At 40.3% G+C, this 20,278-nt stretch overlaps 1 protein-coding gene across 2 annotated transcripts in view; it reads right to left on the bottom strand.

Annotated features, from left to right (window-relative positions):
- usp53a (ubiquitin specific peptidase 53a) overlaps window positions 1–17,221 on the bottom strand; it is a 30,727-nt gene extending 13,506 nt beyond the window's left edge. Inside the window, exons 1-9 of one of the 2 annotated variants that reach the window (XM_005743004.1) lie at window positions 16,679–17,221; window positions 7,860–8,531; window positions 7,068–7,160; window positions 6,733–6,867; window positions 4,542–4,652; window positions 3,625–3,707; window positions 3,316–3,400; window positions 2,673–2,819; window positions 1,230–1,379 (exon numbers count right to left, since the gene is read on the bottom strand). In XM_005743004.1, coding sequence (XP_005743061.1) covers window positions 1,230–1,379; window positions 2,673–2,819; window positions 3,316–3,400; window positions 3,625–3,707; window positions 4,542–4,652; window positions 6,733–6,867; window positions 7,068–7,160; window positions 7,860–8,003 — 948 coding nt within the window. In that variant the 5' untranslated portion in view covers window positions 8,004–8,531; window positions 16,679–17,221. Of the gene's footprint in view, window positions 1–1,229; window positions 1,380–2,672; window positions 2,820–3,315; window positions 3,401–3,624; window positions 3,708–4,541; window positions 4,653–6,732; window positions 6,868–7,067; window positions 7,161–7,859; window positions 8,532–9,408; window positions 9,436–16,678 lie in introns of those variants that run through there. The other variant, XM_005743005.1, reaches the window with a different exon arrangement.
- Window positions 17,222–20,278: the final 3,057 nt, after the last annotated feature.

Here is a 20,278-nt window from a genome sequence, read left to right as displayed (position 1 = left end):
CTCTTGGCCAAATCTGCCTTTCTGTTACAGCTTTTTCTCTTAAAGTCTATTTTTTGCCCTCCAGTTTTCAGAAAATCTTTAAATGAATGTTAAAGCAGATATATCTGTGAGCTTCAAAACAATCTCCAAGCTCTTCAGCTAAAACCAGTAAAGCTTTATCTGTTGCTAATGTTACATATCATTTACCACTAGTGCATTAACATCGGCCATGTTCTGATTAATGCAAGTGTCTTTAAGCTACCCATGACCCACCATCCGATCAGAACAGCTAGTGAGTTACTGCACTTAGGATTTTGTGCAATTTTATTTCATGCAATGGAAACACAGTAATTGGGCTACACTGCAGCAGTCATTAAGGGGCTGGGACTTGGGGAGTCACAGAAACACTGGCAAGTTTCATTCCAGGTATGGACTTGGCAGGCGCAGAGTACTCTAGCTCCTCCATCTCAGTTGGGAGGGGTTGCACACGCAGCACAAGCTGCTGATGGATTGACACAGAGCCAGCCGGCCGCTGCACCACAGTCCCCGTGAAAATTGTGAGGATGTGAGACAGAAGGCATGCTTGCATGTGCACACCATGAAAATAAATCCAACATTAACGGGAAAAAACAACTAAAGGATGATAGGATTCAAAAGTGAGTGTGCACAAACAAACTACCAGAACACAGACACACAAAACCCACTTTCTACATCATGCACACTACACATTGTAACGCAGCATTGTCACATCTCCTTAAACTTTACCCAGCTTCATAAAAAAAATAAAAACGTCTTTATTAGCTATCTGTGCTTTACTACTGCAGTGCTCTGAGACTACAGAGTAGAGTGTTTGCAGTAGAAATCAGGCAGGAAGTTGGGAGTTTGGCTGACTCCTCGCTGCCATAAAGGCTCATCAAACCAGAGGCTCATGAAGCGCAATCAATGTGGTCCTTATTGGACGATAAAAAGTCTTTGTAACAGAGATAAGAGACTGAACATTCGGTCTCGTCTGTAGCAGCTTCTGCTTATCTGTTCAGTGATAACATGAATCCCAAACTCTGATTTTTTTCTTCTTTAGAAAAAGCTTGCACTAATTCTATTCTAACATCTAAAAATACCACAAGGAAGGAAAAAAAAATGACTTTTCATATGTGTGCTGTACAACTTCCTTGCTATTATAATAAATATGTTTCTTATTTTCACATGTGACTCATTTAACATGACTTGAGCACTAGTGCACGCTCTCTCACCTCTTTGACTGTTGCGTCATCAAAGAAGACCCATTTGGCAGATTTGGTGTGGAAGGTGAAGGCACAGTAGTGACGGCTGGAGTAGCAGATCATTCCTACGAGCATCAGCTCTCCCTTTTTGGCATGCTCATCTGTCACCCTGTAGAAGAGCTGTGTATACACACACACACACACACACACACACACACAAATGCATCAATTACACAGTTAAATCACCACCAAAGTAAGTTGGAAGGCAGCTAAATGATGCAGAGAGCTAGCAGCGTCAGTTACTCCATTTGTTTACAGATTAAGGTCTGAGGGAATGAACTAGCATTGATTCGGTAATCAGTACAAGTAAAGGCTGGTTTGAATCACTGCAGGGGCAGCATATCTTTCCATCCTGGCTACAGGGGTAACCTAGTACTATGCTGTGTTATTTTCAAATGATACAAAGTGTGACTTGTTTGTCCCTCCCATGATTCTTGTACAGCCAGTTCTCCGGCTCTCACTCACTCACACAAACAATGGATTTCAAAGCAAATGATGGTGGCAGTAAGCTCCCTTTTAACGCCCAATAAAGTCACATGAAATGTGACTCCCCAATGAATAAAAGCCTTTGTGGCACATTAGCGGGTGGGTGAGACTGAAAATTCTTCCCATGTCCTAATTTTGTCTGAGTCGTAAAACGAGTGGCTGAAACGCTTCAATCCAAAATAAAAAGATAAATAAATAAATCAAAGTTATGTAAGGTGTAATTCGTATGAGCACGTCCTCACATCAACTCCACTGATCGACTCTGGCTTGTGGAACTCATCCACGTGTGTTGGATGTAAACACTAACAAGCACATATTAAGTAATGTGTCACTATAGTTTATGTTTACTGTGAACATGGCTGAAAATGATCTATGTACATAAACAGAAAGCAGACTTTTATGAGAAAAAAAGACAACATCACTCCAGCTGTGCATACTTGTGATTAAGAATATATGAATATAAATTAAAAAACATTAAAAATAAAAACAAAGTTGTGCTGAACCCCCCCGTCTCAGTGGTATCCATTTAGTTGACATGTTCGCTTCGGAAGGGATCCACGCACACACACAGACACACAAAGATGAGAGGAGGGGCTTTTTGACAAGCTGACCAAGGCCAGCAGGGGCTTTTTGATCAGTGGCATGGGCCAACTGGGCATTGGGAGTTGACGGCTTACGCAACTACCCCGATTTACAGAGAAATAAATCCCTACTTTATTTCCCACATATGTTGAATTGCACAAAAAAAACAAAACAACAACAACAACATCAAAACAGCAGGGCAAGAGGCACTGCTTGTGTAACAGTTGTATAAATAATAATTCACAAATATACTGACACATTCAATAAAATCTCTGAATACTCAGATTAATCCAGTAAAATGTCATAATGTGTAGGATATAGAAACTAATGCATGAGATTGCTCACCGAGGAAAGATTGAGAACAGGCCCTAGTGAGCGGATAACATCCTCAGTGAGGTCCGACTGGTCGGAGTCCCACACAAAGCCTATGGTGACAATTTCTGGGGAGTTCATGAGGACTCGTCTGATCCTGATCTTCTGGCCACAGTTGCTCTGGCAAAAAGAGAGAGAGACGCATAGATAAAGACAACAAAAACAAGTTCAGCTGGTTAGAAAGTAGCCTACGACCACAAAAAGCCCCCAAGAAAATGTACTAATTGGAAAGAGTGCCCTTAAATCACACATTTTACTGAAAAAAATGATTAATTTTGCTGGTTAAATAAGGCAAGATAAGATTTTTTTTGTACTAGAAGGTTTGTAATTTAAATGCTATCGAGTTACACGCAACCAGTTTGAGCCAAAGAATCATGGCATCTGGCCAAATGTGTCAAACGATGCTAAGACTGAATAATGTTGACATTTTAGCTTTCTTATAATCTTTCTCACACTTCAGTAATGGCCAATTTATGAAATATGATATGTACTGGGTGTACTAAGTAGCACCGAGGCCAGTCAACAAAGTTGATGTTTTCCAGATTGCTCTTTCACGCAACATCAATGTCATTTTTTGGTGTAAATGCTTCAGTAAAACTCTGGAAGGGTCACTTACTGGACAGTTACGAAGGTCCCCGATCGTACTCGCTGCTTTTAACACGTCCCCAAAAGACTCATCTCTCCGCTGAGGCGTCTGTTGACTGAGAAAGAAGGCAGTGTAAACAGCACATTGTCAGCAGAACTATAGGAAAGAACAAGCAGAGACAAATAAAGATAAGGCACGCTCAGAGACAAACACACTTTCGAAATGCCGCAGTCAGCAAAAGAAATCAGAGTTCTGACCTTGTGATAATTGAAAGAGAGTGTGGAGCAAGACAAATGACAAAAGGGTGCTAAAGGAGGTTACATACTGTCTTTGGCTTACCAGAGTGCGGTGGTGGAGACATAATGCACCAGCTCTGTAAACGGCAGTGGGTCAGAAGATGCCCCACAGCTACGGCACACACACTGCAGAAGAGAGAGGAGAGAGTGACCAACGTGGGCGACAAACAAACGGATAGAAGTTACCAACAAATTAACGAAATAATAAGTGCACATGTGATTTCGCAAACGTAAGCACTGCATATGACTGGTTAGCATATCAGAGAGTCACTTTCCAGAAATGGGACAAAACCAGTTCTTTGATTTTTGGCTTATTTCCCTGTGATCACATATAAACTCCGAGCTCTCCAGTATCCTTTTAAGTCAGACAACTGACATTATCAGGCGTACGATTTCAGGCCTCTGTTTGAGGGAGGCAATGCTCATTTGGGCCTTTATAATATTTGCAGGATAGGGTGCCCTGAAGTCGAGGTGGAACCAAATCCACCGACTCTGCTCCTGAGGGATTTAGTCCAAAGGCGTATTATTTGTTAGATTCACAGATAGAACTGGTTCGGGACAGAGACAGTGATGGGCATCAGAGCCACGGGGAAGAGTCTTGTGTTTGTGTGTCTGTGTTGCGCCGAGGTGGAATTTATGTGTACTCTCCTGACCAGAAACACCCTCTATATTTCACTGGGGGCGAGCCAGTATCAAAACATGACTGATTGGATTTCTATTGTCTCAGACAGTGATTAATACCTGTGTGCGCATGTCGCTTAATCCTAACACTGTCTAGTGTGTCTGGCTTGTCCACTCAACACAGTAGAGACTGTGCAAACAAAGATTAAACAAACTAAAACACACACAAAGTGAAGACACAAAATTAATATAACCAACTCGTGCTTAGATAAGCCAGAATAAACAAGCAAGCTTCCAGGGAATATAATATTTATTATTACTTCCTAGCCTCTTACTGACCTGTTCATAAAGTGACATGGCGAACTTCTGATGTGTGATGCAAGAGTTTGAAGTGCAGGCATCTGTCTCCTCAGGCACAATGTGCAGGTGGATCCTCTCCAGTATGTTTTCCTGTGACAGGACAGGAAAACTGTCAGATATGGGGCTGGTGGTGGTGAGCGGGGACATTCCACACAGCCTATAGTTTCTCTCCAATTCAGCGATTTCCAAGACAAAGATTGCAGTGTAATAAAATATACGGCCCATATTATACAGAAACTTCAATTTTAGCAGTCGTGTTGTAAACCTTGCAGCAGAAGGAGCACGTTAAAAGAAGAAGCTCCACTCCGTTTTAGCTCCTTCCTGGTTCTAACGCTTGTGAGTTTATGAAATATTAAGGCTGTGAGGTAGGCCTGCAAAGGTTACAGGCTATACTTCACTGGCTGTTAATCTGACACTAGCCAACTCCTCACATAAATTCTCTGCCAGCACACTGCTGCCAATGCTTTAGAGAGAAAACGCTCAAGGGCAAAGATCTGCGCGGTATTAAGAAATGGTACGTCCACATGAGACAAAGAAAACTTTGGAATTTCAGTTTAACAATCCCTCTTCTGAAAAAGCAGGGACATGATTTAAAAAATCTGCAGATCATTTAAATGATGTAAAGCAGTCAAATGCAAAACATCAAACGTTGTAACTATGAAAACATGAAAATATTTTGAATAAGATACCAACGGTTCAGATAGAGCATCATATCTTTTAACAACACCCTGTACATGTTTGTGAACTAAGGAGAGCAACTGCTGTAGCAGATGAAAGCCAAGAAAAAAAAAAGAAAACCCAAGAAGGGGGTTTTGCATTTTGGCTTGACACTGGCTTTAAGCTTCTAAAGAGTTCAGGGCCTCCTTTGTCTTTCCGTTTCATAACGTACCAAATATTTTTAATGGGAACATGTTTGGCCTCAAGACAAGCCACTCTATTAACCAGACTCTTTTACCACTAGAAAAAGCACAAGTGGTGGTTTTTGTGCTGCTGAAATAAGTTAACGAGTCTCTGAGAAAGACGTCTGGATGGCAGCATGTTACATTTCGTTAGTATGTGCACTGATGACCCCCGTGTGATCACAGATGCTGACTAACTCTGAACCACGTGCTGATAATAAGCCCAACAATCATCCTTTTTAGTCCTCATAATGCATCCATAAAAATATTTTTAAATTAGAGAAATTTATTGGAATTCTCAAAAACTTTTAATTACTTACACAAAAGTGGACAAACTCCTTTACATATCTACTTCTGTAAGTGTTTCTGGGATCTCCCCCCCTCAGCCAGCCAACTTTGTAGTTAGTTGAAATACAAAATAGCAGGTAGAACATCTCGTAACGGAATAGTTTGCCAACTATTTTTCAGACAACTGCCCATGTGCCATTTTTTCTTAACTATTCATATAGTTTATATGGTTTTCTACATAACACCTCATCATGTGGTAGGTTGATCTGTAACTTATAGGAGAAGCAAAGTGACAAAAACCACACTTGTACAGCCCAATGTGCACGAGTACACTCATCCCCCCGTTGTATTCGCGAGAAGTTAGATTCCCTCTTTTGTTTATTCCATTTCTGTGTAATTGCACTTCCTAAATAGATAAACAACCGTTGCGTGGGGAGGGGAACAAAAAAATAAATAAATCAGGATACATCTGTGCCATTTTGGTGTACAGTTTACAGGCACAAGATATCAACATTGTAAGAGAAAAAATTCACTAACCAAACGTGATTGACAAAGTAAAACTTTTTTTTAAACAAATTAAAAGCAGGGTAACAGGACCTTTCCCTTTTGGCTGGAGTCATAATAAAACTGGGACAAAAATAATTAGACTAGTTGAAAATATTTTTTTAAAGTGGTAAAAGAGCAGACAAACTGAAAGCAATATGCTAGAACGATAAAGACCATATGAAAGTGATTCTTCAAAAGCTCATGTGCCATACTATGGCAGCAGATAAAAAAAGCGGTTCAAACACAACTCTGGTACTTATATAAGCTGTCATGATGATATTCAGCGCCTATGTGGCTGGGGTTGATGGGAGGGACAGAAGCTGTTTCAGTGACCTCGCCGAACAGTTTCATGGCAGTGCTTCGCTTGAGCTGTGCGGCAGGATAACACACAAACATACACGAATCCCTCCCGCCATAGTGTTGCCACAGGAACTTACAAAGCACTCTGCGGCATCATCCATGAAGCCCAGCTGGAAGCGCTGCTCGTCCTTAAAGGTCTCCGCCAAGGCGTGACGCAGGTTGTCAGAGGGCAGGGCTCGCTCCCGACTGTGCTGGAACTGGGTGAAAATACCCTGAAGAAGAGAGCAAGAACTTGTTTACACCCTGACAACGGCATATTGTGTTTACAGAAAGCATTTGTGTCACATTTGCTGCTCAATGCACAGTCTGAATATGAGAGCAGATGCTCTACACATTCATGCTGACAAACAGGAGCTGCACGGTTACTTTAAAGTGTCAGCTCTTATTAAATAGGCTTATGATCGCATCTTACCTTTAATGCACAAAAAATGCACGACTCTCCCAGACAGAAGTGTCCAGGCAGCTGCCTCAAGCTGCGTCTGAAGATGTCCAGATGCCATAGTACCTACACAAGGGATAGAGCAGAAGCTCGTGAGGCTGCCCTTACACCATAAGATGTTGGGCGTATCTCTTACTTACAAGATAAAGCAGTCAAGCAAACACATTCATATGCACTTCAAATATATAGATTTTCTGTACCAATCTGCCTATTTACAAAATAATCATTAAGAAAAGATTCACATTTTTCCCCCATTATGAAACGTAACATCTTTTTAGTTGCTCATAACATGCAGGCATGCTACAATAATAAACTCTCCAAGGTCATAACAACGAGGAGTGGGTGAGAGAACAACTCCCTCACAGAAACAAAGCCGAAAGTAATGATCATCTTCGACCAGCTCATCGGTTGTCTCACACACCCTCTGAGTAACACCGTCCGATGCTGACCTCACTGCGCGTTGGCTGATATAATGAACTAACTCACCAGCCAGTACCCCACAAGAAAAAAAAAAAACTAACCATCCAGAATGAATAAATAGCTGGGAAGCTCTGACAAATACAGACAGTGACTAAGCTTTGCAATTTCCAAATAAATAATGGTTATTTTTTCAAGAGGGTGGAACATGTTCCCAGAGGGGGGCTGCAATAAATAAAGTTATACAAGCAGCAAATAAATTTAAGAAGTTTGGAGGACCGGTTAGAAGCAGTGACCGCCATTTTTGTGCAGTTTTTACATAAAAATGTTCATGAGGTGTCAACAAACCTGCACAGCACTGTTGAGGAAACAGCTGTTCTGGCCAGGCTCGTTGAGCAGTCCTTTGGTGGGGGCCAGAGACAGCATGCTCCCCGGCTGGTAGGATTTCCCCAGATTGCCCCCTGGCTTCCTGAAGAACTTGACCCATGCCATTGGTTAGTAGGGTTGCCTTAGTACAGGTGAAATAGTCAGATGACACGGTGGGTGGATGCTTAGATCAGATCCCCGGAGCCCTGATAAAAGGAGCTGTCCAACAGTCTGAAGCTAAGTTATTCCACAAGCTGCAGCGGCTGCTCTGCTATACATGGGAGTCCAGTCTATGTCTGCAGCTCAAGGAGAAGGTCCTTATATCGTGCCAATTACTTAAAAATCTTCTGTATTAAAAATTGAAAAATAAACACACATGTGCGCACAAACGCACACATACACACAAAAAAAAATTACAATCCAACTCTTCTTTTTGGCCGGCCTTTGTTAACCAGTGATCTAATGTGATGCATTCTCAACACGAAGGGACGCATTTCAAACATCTTGTGCTGTTTGTGGTCAAAACTTCATAACAGCTTCAGAACAAATTGTTGACACCTATAAGAAAATCCTGCCACATGGTCCTGGCGACTCTTCCCTTGTTCCCGCTCAGAAGTTCACACGTCGAAAGGTTAGACAGCAAACACGACCGGGCTGTGTAAGAAAAAACAAAAAGAGAACTAGATTTAAAAACACGTTAACAGCTAATGTGGTTTGCTGCTTTTTATCCATTATGCCTTGCTGCTTTAACATACATTTAACACTACTGCACTGGATGAGTGATTCAAACAATACCACAGGAAGTCACATGTGAAATTTCAGTCGTGTACCTCCAAATTGAGGTCAAACCTGACTGTTTATACATGTCAGGAAAGCTTATATATTAACTTTTACAGCCACCCTTTGCACTGGAGGCGTGTCAAACTAAAGATGGCACTAACTTAGGTTTCACATTAACATTCAGACAAATTTATTATTTCCTAAACATTACAGACAGAGAGCCAACACACACGTAGGAGTTACAGCTCACTAGGCTGCAGCCTGTACTTCATTTAAAAGGCAGAAAAATTAAGAATTATGAATTTTCAAATTTTCTACAGTATAGACAAAAAAAGACACTTAAAAGAAAGAGAAAAAAGGGAGGGGCGATGGTGACAATTGTGCAAAGAGCTATCATCAGACAGGAAGGGAGCTTAGAGGAAACACTGGATTTTTTTTCCCCCCTCTAATACTGACGCAGAACATCACTTCCCCAGTATGTATCACTTTCACTGGAGGGGATTAACTCTTGTCAGTATCAGTTAATTGGTTAATGTTTCATCCAATTAATAATCCAACATCATATTAAATAGAAAAAAATAAGGGACCAGAATCCAAAGCAACAGATCAGTTTAATTTGCCATCTTGTTACTGGACTTTAATTAAGGTCCTCAATTTACACGGTAATTTGAAACCAGAAAACTACTTCCCTTTCTCTACTCAACATAATCGAACAATAGTTAAAAGACCCATCTGAATAAATTCTGCGTACTTCTCTACTTCTGACTTCTCACTATGGGATGCAGTGGTACCTCTGTTGAAATAGAAGCATACAAAGATTGGTGTTTGCAAATAATGCCACAATCACAACTTTCACTTTATAAATGCTAAAAATACATATGGGGAGAGAGGCCTGAAAAAGCAGTTCTAAAGACGTGGCTGTACATCAATCAGCACCGAGACACACGGTCTAAAACTGGAGGACTCTCCCGTAGAGCAGGCAGCCAGCAAAGCTCAAACTCAGCTCAACTTGCAATCCTGTTATTTTGGCAAAACAGCAGAAATTTCTACAAAGCTTACATTTTTGCTCATGTGTCAACAAAAAGAAAACCAGTGAATGGGTTTATGGGCTTTTCCACATGTCTGGGATAAATAGCATCATGATTGGAGGACCCAAAAACCTCTTTTTCAGTCTGAAGTATAGTGGAGGCACGGTGGACTTACGTTTCTATCTTAGGAAGGATATAAAGATTTTATTTATTTGATTTTGTATTTTTAAAGAGAGAGATAATGTCGATAACCTGACGCTTATGCATGTAAGAAGCTGGAGAAATATAAGAATATATAGTGTACTGGAAACACAAACAAGTAAATTTATAATTAAATGGTGGAAAAAGAAAGAAAACATGTTTTGGAATAACCATGTGAAAGGCCTTGATCAGGAGGACAAATGGTCTAAAATTCCTTCACATGGTTGTGTAAGTTTAGCAGCAGCAATATTAATAATCCGAGTCTGGTGCTACCAAAAGGTTCTATTAACTAGAACTACTTTACTTTTTTCAGCTTGCACTGCGAGTTATTAGTGTGTCCAATAAAGACACACACAAAAATTCAACTATTTGCGTGGTAATTAGTTCAGTCATACCGTGCTTGTCTAGAATTATGACTTTAAACCAGACCAACTTTAATTAGCAACTCAGTTATCCTGATAAACTTTCATAATCTCTTTATTGCAACTGTGTGAACCTGAAGTGAAATAAATAGTTTGAAATGAATTTTAAACAACGTGGGCGGCTGTAACTCCAGAGGAGAGCTCAGTCTGAAACTGCTAGTCAGCTATTTGTGGCCTGACATTTCTAAAAACCCATATAATGCTGCTCCAAGTTTCTATTCCGTCCCATTTTTTTCTTACTTTGTCTGGCCCCGTCACGCTTTTTATAAAATCAGCTACAAAGAAAGACTGTCCTGACCTATTTTTTTTTCCACCATGAGTTAAGCTGTAGCGAGCATTTTAACAAACAATTGAAGATGCAATAAACTGAGCTACACCAACAAAATCTGGAGGGAAAGTGCATCTTGGCCGGAACACATTCATCCAGCAAACCTCTTAAAAGTGTCTGTGTTTATGCTGAACAAGTCAGTGCGGGGTGTTAATATCAGTGAATGGCCAAAGAGGTCAGCATACAGTCAAAACCTTTCAGTTGTGGTGTCTTTATTGGGATTTTCACAAGGTAGCATTTTAAATGGTAACAGGACATGTCCTTGTAACTTTACATATCTCACATTGTTCTCATTGTTCCAGTACCAAAAAGTACAAAGAAGCAACAATGTGCAACAGTGACTCATCCAATTTTAGTCCCCAAGACCCAAAAAATAGTCGCAAAGAATAAACCTCAAACATTTTGTTATTCAGAGTAAGAAGAAGAAGAAAAAACTGCCCTACTTAGAACAAACAATGAAACTTCCCTCTTGTGACAGTCGCCAGAACCACTGAAAAGTTTCGGCTGAAACTTGCAGGACAACATTGCCATCGTGGTATTTTAGGAATCCTCGATGTATGATGACATTGCAACAACGCAGTTCGATGCAGAATCTAAGGTTGTAAGCTGCAGTTTTGTATTTTACAGTCATCTTCACATGCTCTGACTAAATGCACAAATGTCTCTGCCGTTGTACTTTGCAACTGGGCTCCTTGGCAACAGCATTCCAAAGCAATCACTTAAGCTCAGAGTTTCTTAAGAGCTGCTGTTTTCGGATTTGCTTCAGGGCTGGACTGGCAAATGGAAAACCCACCTTTGCCGATGACATCACAAGTCGGGACAAGTCTGTACAAGGACATCAAGTTTGTGATCATGTGATGAAATGGAAAAACAATTAAATTAATCACCTACACCTTAGACGACAGAGGCCGAGCACTCTACTAATCCATTATACATTTATTGATTCTGTTAATTAGGAACTGGTACATTTATTCCTGTTTTCAGGGAATAATACGCAAGCATCAAACATATCCGGCTATCGTCTCACCCATACCCATTTAGCAGAATGCAAAAACAATCCCAACCCTTGTCTACATTATTCAATGTCAAACTGATGTAACAGAGAAAGAAGCCGAAGCATGTGCTGTATTGAGACACTGCTGACAACAGCATGAGTAAATATGGCTGTGTCTTTCTGGTCCTATGAATGTTATTGCATTATATTGGTCCATTTGGAAAAAACTGTCAAGCTCAGTTATGTTAAACCATCATTTCTAGGAGCAAAACTGACAGCAAGTACACTTCAGTAATGTTGTGACGATTGTAAGATCAACATTTTGCTGTCTGGCTTAAGTTAAGCAGGCAGAATTTATAACCACCGCCTTTATTTAACAATAATTAATTAACATTACTGTTATTCTTTTTCTTTTGTTTGTTATGAGGGGATTAATGGATATAAAATAAAATAAAAGCAGGAAATCAGAAAACATCAGGTGACAGAGACCGCATAGCGTCGGCACTACAGGATACGTGCACATTTTTAGACAAGGGTTGGCTATGCTACAATCCTGAAAGGTTTAAGTAGCACATACTGTGCCTAACGTGTAAACACGGACCAAGAAGAGTGACGAGAAAGCAAAGAGAGAAGCACACTGTCTGCACAGGTGACTCTGCTGACATTCTTGCTGTATTTCATCTTCTTCTGTTATGTGATATTAATGATAAAATACCTATTTTAAAATTGAAAACAGATCCCCCACAATCAATTTCAACTAACAGCAGCCATATGAAATATGTGCTTTCTTGTTTACAGACCTAGGTGGAGGAAACGAATCTGGCCAGCGGCAAAATTGTCCATAAGCCAAGTTTACATCACTGAGTAGTAAGCCAAGACGGCTGTTGACACCCTTTGCTTTCAACTCTAAGTGGAGAATTACACCATATTTCTCTTATTTTCCCTTTTCTGCTTCGATCCCAACAACATAGTCCACAAAACCGCCTGACTTCACTTTAAAACACAGTCGTGTTGACCTCCAGTTTCTGCCTTGTGAGCAAGTAGCTCCCTCGAGTTCTCTTTGAATTACCTCTCGTAATTAAAACAAAACATTGGTGATTAAAGATAACAAAAGGCTATGTTTAAAAATTAACCAGCAATTGCGCTCTCACACACATACACACAGGTGAAGCAGAGTTCAATCACATGCAGCAAAGTATCTTTGATAAGTTGAAATTAGGTCACACCTGTGGCCAAACGTAGTGCCAAAGTTCCACTGAGGTAAAGTACATAAAAGGGAAACATTAGTTTACACAGCAGCGCTTAAAACTGCAGAAAATAAATAATCAATCAGATCCTACTTTACACATGAAATATCCTTAAGTATATGTTTACATCTTATACTTAGGGATATCACCAGAACTGATATTTACAATACCTATTATACCAACATTTTTAAAACTCAAAAAGGTACTTGCTTTTTACAATATTGTAGTTACCTAAAGCATGATAACTGAATAGGGTTGTCAATAAAAATGGATTGCATACTCATTTGAAACAGTATTCATACCAGCAGTACTTTGCCTCCTCCAGCTGACACACAGCCCCTCCCCTCACTAGCAGCTGAACACATGAACAGTAGTATCTTAAAACATCTCATCTGCTGACACTACAGTCTTTACAAAGAATTTGGTGAGGTCAGTAAAGCTCCTGTTTAAACAACATCGAAGTAATAAACACTTAGGAACAGATTATATAAATAATTGTTTTTAAAAACTGCTTTCTAATCTCGAGTTTAGTTATCCATGTGGTTATGCAACATCCTTGACTTACAGCCATTTAAAAGGAGAAATATTGCATTGGAAAACATTGTTACTAGATAAAATCGTTATCCATAAAAAACAACAGCAGCAATGACTTTCAATGTACTATGGAAAAGTTGTCAAAGATGCAGCATTGAGCCAAAAACAAGAGCCAAACAAAAGCAGTCATTTTTTTTTTTCACCAAGGGGCACAACTGCAGGAAGTCCAGTCTTCCTTTGTAAACAAAGACTGGCTCAGACTTGTCAAACAAGGACCAGGAATGACTCCCTTCTCCCCTTGTCATATGGAAAATGCTAAGGTTAGCACCTTCAAGCAGTCAGCCAAAGAGCATGTTGTGCAGTGGCAGCTTTGACGAGCCTGGAGGATCTGTAAAATGTGTCCAAATTTGGGGTGACGGAGTGGAGAGTCAGATGCTATAATTTATGAGTTAGTGATCAGTTGATGGATAGCCCCATTAACAATGATTCAACTGATCTCCTTAATATGGCAACGCCAGCAGCTGCTGATGAATCAATCTGTGGTAAATTGAGTCACACTATGTCACTTTTTTCAAGAAACAAAAATAGAAATGCATCATTGCAGCAACACAAAGAGAGAAGATTTCTGATGTATTTATTGTTGGAACGGTCGACTTTCGGGTTCCCAGTAGCGAAAGTCTGTAATTCTCTCCACATCGGCTTTTTCAAAAGCCCAAATTACAGCGTTATTAATTAATAAGGCTCTAAGGATTAATTCTTAATTCACGTTCACAATTTACAATATGAACTGCCACAGAGTACGATACAGCTTAACGTCTCTGAAACTCCTTCCTCTCAAATGCAGATCGATACATCTCCCTGTCAAGCTGGTGCATTATACACCTAGATGACAGCCGAGCGTGTTCCCTCCTGTTACTCCTCAGCTGTGACTCACTGTTGATGAATGGCTTTTTCCTTACTGGAGATCACGTAGAAAAAGCAATTGCTGCACACGTGTTCTCGCTGCGTGTCATGCATTTTAATGGCATATGTTAAAGAGGAAACTCGTAAATATTCAACTTTCCCTTCAGAAAAATAACTTCAGGGCCACGCACACCGGCTCCTACTCTGCATCCTATGACAGCCGTAACATGCGTCATCTCTTTCCCACCTTCACAGACACTTTTCTAAATGTGCTTTAACCACACGTGAAAATCATTTCCGGCTGACAGCAAAATGAGATCTTTTTTTTTTTAAATTAAAGAATAGTGGAGCTAGATTAACATAGAAACACTAATGTTAGAAAGAAAAGGGGTGGATCCAAATAAAGTGAATAAAAATAGCTGAGCGAGGTAAAAGAGTGCAGTGGGTTTGTTGTTATAAAGTGCGGTTCATAAAGGCTGCCAGGTGTAAAATCTATTTTAGCGTTAAGTTAACCATATCTGAATTTAGAGCCGTTCCTTGGAACAGATTGACTTTTGACAAGTGGACAATTACTCCCATTTTCTGGGTCTGTTTTTAGACTTGAAAATGAACTTCTCCACTTTTGGTAAAGTCATACAAAGTTCCAAGTCTGACTCATATTGATAGAGTAAGGATGAATCACAATTCTTCCTCATAAACTACTCTTAAAGCAACATTTAAAATTTCCCTGAACTGAACGCATTCAACATTTCTTCCCTCGGTCGGTTTAATTAATTAGGCGTTAGAACTAGGAAACAGATTCATAAACAAGCAGCCAATGCATGTACAAGAACAAGCAATAAATTTGACCCTGTGTGTTTATTCTACAAAAAAACAAACAAAAAAATAAATAAATACCTCCCCCCCCCCAAAAAAAAAAACCCCAGAAAAAAACAGTGAAACTTCACTTGAAATTCCCTGCAGACTGCAGACATGGTTTAAGCATGGGTAACAATGCAGCGGTCATTTCCTGTGTGGGCTTCCTGCTCAAAGTCTTGCTGCGTTCCAACACACGGTCCCCGTGTTCAACCCTGTGAAACTGAACAGGTCACCCACACCGCGCTGAGTCACCCATTACTCCTTACTGCTTCCAACAGAGGAAAAGGAAGAACAAAAGCACAGAGCCAGGATCCAAAGCTGAATAGAATCTGACTGAAATATAACATCCGCCTTTCTGCTCTCACAATTGCTTCCTTAATGGCCCCTCATTTGACAACAGCTAGCCAAGAAACATCAAGCATGATCATGACCCTGCCCCCAATTTATCGTTTTTTCTATTTATTTTTTTTAAATGCATAAAGAAATAACTTTTAAAGCTAAACCTGAAGTGGCAGACCTCTGGGTTAGTAGCTTATCATCACACACTATCTTTCTAAAAAGCTGATGAAGACACAGCACATTAGTAAACAGTACTTCTCAAAAGCTCACGTTTTTCCAAGTACTCTTGCTCAATGTGCTTGCACACAAAGACGTGGCAGAAGGCCCAGCGTCAAAAACTGGTTCGTCGGCATGCCTTTATGTTTATTTCACCATCTTTGTCCTTAAGGAAATGTTCCACTTGCATCAATGTGAAGGCTGAGAGAGCAAGATGTCTAAAGGGTTGATGATCTCATCGCCTCATCATCACTGTGCTTAAGGGACTGGGCTCGTCGGGATGAGGGTCTTATCATGAGTTTAGAGGGGAAAAACCAGTCTACTGGTGCCACATAAGAGAAGTTCTGTTACAACAGATCTGACCCCCCCCCAAAAAAAAAAAACAACAACAACAACAACACAAAACCAGACTAGCAGCAATTTTTTTCCTGTAGATATAAACAAGTGTACATGATTGCGCAACATGAAACCTTTCCACACGCAATAAAAAGTGATGAGACATCCTCTGATAGCACACTGTGTGACAGAAAAGCTGACATAACGCGCGTGTGTGTGTCACGAAATAAAGCATTCCAACACTAAAAACGTCACGCCAGCTTCCGTGACCTTATGCTACATTTTATAATATTTAATGACCGATTCATAGCCTCACTCCCAGCTCACGGTTCACAGTGAGACTATTTCAAGGCCCATAAATAATAATAATAATAAACTGAATAAAATAAACAGTCAAAAAATAAAAACGACAAATAAACTCTACTAAACTTCTAAACAATTTCCACACCTATATTTTTATAGCAAGTTATGCTAACTAAAGCTAGCCTAACTAACGCTAGGCCTACCTGGTTTCCGACTTACCTGAGTTCCAGGTAGAGCTTCCGCCCCCACGTACTGCCACAAACATAAACAAGGAAAGACAAGTACATTTGTCAAACTTCAGCTGACGCTTACCTGTGGCTGAATAATGACAACAAAAAGTGCCGCAATATCCTTTTTAGAGTTCGCTGAACAAGAGTTGGAAGTATTTTTTTTCTTTTAGTTGAGTTTCGCCGAAAAGCCGAATGAGTCTCTGCTTACTATGTTCTTCAAACGGGGAGACGCTGGGAACTAAAACACCGCCCAGACAAGCAAAGTGTTGCCTCGCGTCGCTTAAACTTCTCTCTCCCTCTCCGGCTTTTTCTCTGTTTTCTTCTCCCACGGCGAGTTTCCACTTCGGATACACACCAGCCCCGTCTGTCCACTCGCGGTACACTCCGGCTGGAGGAGGCGTGCGTTTGTGCTGCAGTTCTCTGAAGCGCGGCGGTAGTGAGCAATGGTTCGCTCGGTCGACTTGGCCACCTGAAATACTGGATTAGAGATGTTTTCAGAGCGGAGATGTCAAACCCCGCCTCTTCAACACTGTATTTACTGCAGTCTGCCATGCTACTGTACACCGCTGCCACTGCTAGGGCGCGCGCGCACGCACGCTCCAATATTTGCAGAGCGCCAACTCTGCTGGCAAGCTCGTTAATGTTGCTTTATGGTGCTGGTGAGGAGGGGGGGCAGCTTACTGCTACAATGCGGAGTGCGCTAGAAACAGCATCACATGCGCACTTGGACGGTTCTTTATAATATTCCAAAAGTCAGTTAAAGTATATTTGAGTGCATAAATTTTTTTTTCACAATGTGTGCTATACAGATTCCCACAAATCTCGCAGAATATCCGCGTTCTTGCTTCTTCTTTTTTTTTTTTTGCTTTTCTCCCCCCCTCAGATCAAGTGTTGCAGCGTTTAAGGTTTGTTTACACCTGCATGGTTACACTAATACTGTGGTGGCAATTCCTAACAGCGATGATTATGAACAACTGGGAGTGGAGGGAAGTCATGTAAGGCTGGTGTTACCCAAACACCATCTGCCTGATCCTGTTATATAAAGAAAGCAAATGAAAGGAGTGTACAATTAAGCCCCCCTCATCCCAACCTCTCTCTCTCTCTTTTTTAAGTTAGACACTAGTGTTTCATCCCTGACGTGTTTCATGGCTCAAGCTCACCATATTTTTTTTATTTAGAATAATTACATTAATTTAAACAAGCAGCTTGGATTTCGTTGACATTTACTCAGTTAATACCCTCTAAACCAAGGCCAGGCATCTTGTTATCCTTTTTCTACATGACAACTACATCACACTGTATATGGTTGAGATAAATTTATCCAACCTGACTGATTATGCATGTGAGCATGCTGGTTTTTGGTAATGGATTTGTCTGATGCATCAATACAAATATCAATAGTGTCGATACCAACGCTAGTATTGGTATTGGATCATGACGCACTGCTCTCCCATACATAAACTGCCTTTAAAGGTCACTGGTGGCAGTATTGGCCCTGTATTTACTCTGTATCCAATCGATACTAAAATTTGCAGTATAGCACAGCACTATTTCCAATGTCTCTCTAACACGGAAATGTGCCTGCACCGCACCACCTGCGTTTAAACTCATAAATCCTGTGTAAGTGATTAATTAGAAAGACTAATAATGAAACGTAAGATAAGTCCATATATTTTTAGAGAGCTATAAAGACAGAAGAAAACTCTGCTTTTAAAAACACTCGTTAAGTCACTCGTTAAGGCTGAGGAAACTCTGCGCAATGATGGAGTGTGCGCTGAGGGGACACAATGTATCAGAGTGGTCCAGCCTTTCCCCAGGAAGTACTTGAAAAGGCCCATTGAGGAGACAGTGCTATTTCCCTGTGCACACATTTCCTAGAGGGACATATAATGCTTCCTCTTGAAATCTAAAAAAGCTCCGGAGTGCAGTAATAATATTCGTGAGTGATGTGAGCCTTTAAGATCTTGGTGTAAAAGTATTTAACTTACCTCTAGGCCTATACTTGCTTTATTTTATGGAAATACACATTTTAATAAAACATATTCTACTTCTATTGAATGGGATGCAGTTAAGCCATGCACACTGGGGTGATTTTATAGAAGTGATATTAAGATTTATTTTTTTTCACACAGGATTAACGATTACTTTGTTACCAGTGGTTCACGCTCACATTAGAAAAGATTCATATTATGGACACCTTCTTGGCTACCTTTGAAGTGCTGCCACTGAGTAAAGTCCCTATAAATTATGAATCAGACAGCTCGAAGAGATCAGGCCTTTAACAAGTTCCACAAATGCAAGCTTAATATTTTTTTTACTTTCCTGACCTTGGTGGACAGCTTGCAATCCAGCTGGTGCATTTGATAATTTGTGCCCCGTCAGCATTATTTCCAACTTTGCGCTGAAACTCTAAAAACAAAATGACTTTATCACTGCACTGACACATCATTGCCTGGATGTAATGCACTTTAAATGACTTTTGCAAAGTAGTGGCTCATTGATTTTAAGATTCATTTTTGCCTCTTTCTACTTTTCTACTATTTTTTGTCTGTGCTTCTCACTTTTTGCAAATGGTCCAAATGTCTAGTAAATTCCCCAAAAGCCCAGCCAACCACCAATCTTTCCAGGTTTGATTCTGTTGTGAAGGGTGTTTTATTTTAAGAATAATTACCAACACTTTGCCAGCTCTGCAAGGAGACAGCGCACATGGTAAATGTCCCGTAGAGACCTGGTGCCATTGCCCGGACTTCTCACCTTCAGAAAGCTCCAGTGAGCAGCAAGAGATTTGCTGAACACAGTGAATAAACACAGCTCAAATGACAAAACTATACCATCTCTTTGCCAAGAAAGAAAACCACAACCAGTACACATCAGATTAGTAGAATCAGCTTTTATTGAAATAGATTCATTGATTATCTCAAATGGGTTACTGGGCAACTAAATCCCATTTCACCTCAGCTGTGTGGTGCCATTTTTTAATGGTATATTTTTAGCACTGCTGTCTGATTTTTCGATCCATATTTACTGTACACCATAAACACAACGGGAGACTTGTGTGTTCAAAAGGTCTCTGCTTTCATCTTGCTCCTTTTTACTGTGAGACAGATTGAATCTAAATAGCAAAACCTTCTATTTAAATGTTGAAAAAGTTAGAATTGGTTTCCCTAGAGGACAGCGGGAATACAGTGTAAGGGAATATGAATGAATAAAGCTTCAGTTTCTGTGTCTCTCATTGCTTTTATCTCCTGTAGCAAAAGCATCTGCAAATTTTAAAGCGCCTAACTGAAATCTGAACTTAATCTGCTCCTGTCTACTTTCAATCAAAGCCCCAGTGTGTGCGCATACAAGTTTGAATGTGTCATCGTGGGAAACGCAAATAAGTTCAAAAAAATGCAGGGACACAAACAAATATGGATTTTTTAAGGACACAATGCAACATGTGAGATTGAGTTGTGAGATTGACAATCAAGGTTATTTTCCCTTCCTTAAAAACAACTTCCCACAGAAGAACGACTGAACAAAGCAAAGCTTGTTGTCTGTGAACACCGTTTGCTGTGATCCTATTGAGTTACTACTAATGAAGCAGTGAATGTCCTGTTGTTACGTAAGAGATTAGACATGCTCCAGTGCCGCAATGGAGGCCATGGGAGGGCGACGCCTCCAAAGCGACTTGTACTATATT

Source organism: Pundamilia nyererei, unplaced genomic scaffold (assembly GCF_000239375.1).
Source record: "Pundamilia nyererei isolate P.nyererei 1_Seehausen unplaced genomic scaffold, PunNye1.0 scaffold00126, whole genome shotgun sequence".
Lineage (NCBI taxonomy): Eukaryota > Metazoa > Chordata > Actinopteri > Cichliformes > Cichlidae > Pundamilia > Pundamilia nyererei.
The sequence above is the reverse complement of the archived record's forward strand: the minus strand, read 5'-3'. Positions and strand labels throughout refer to the sequence as shown.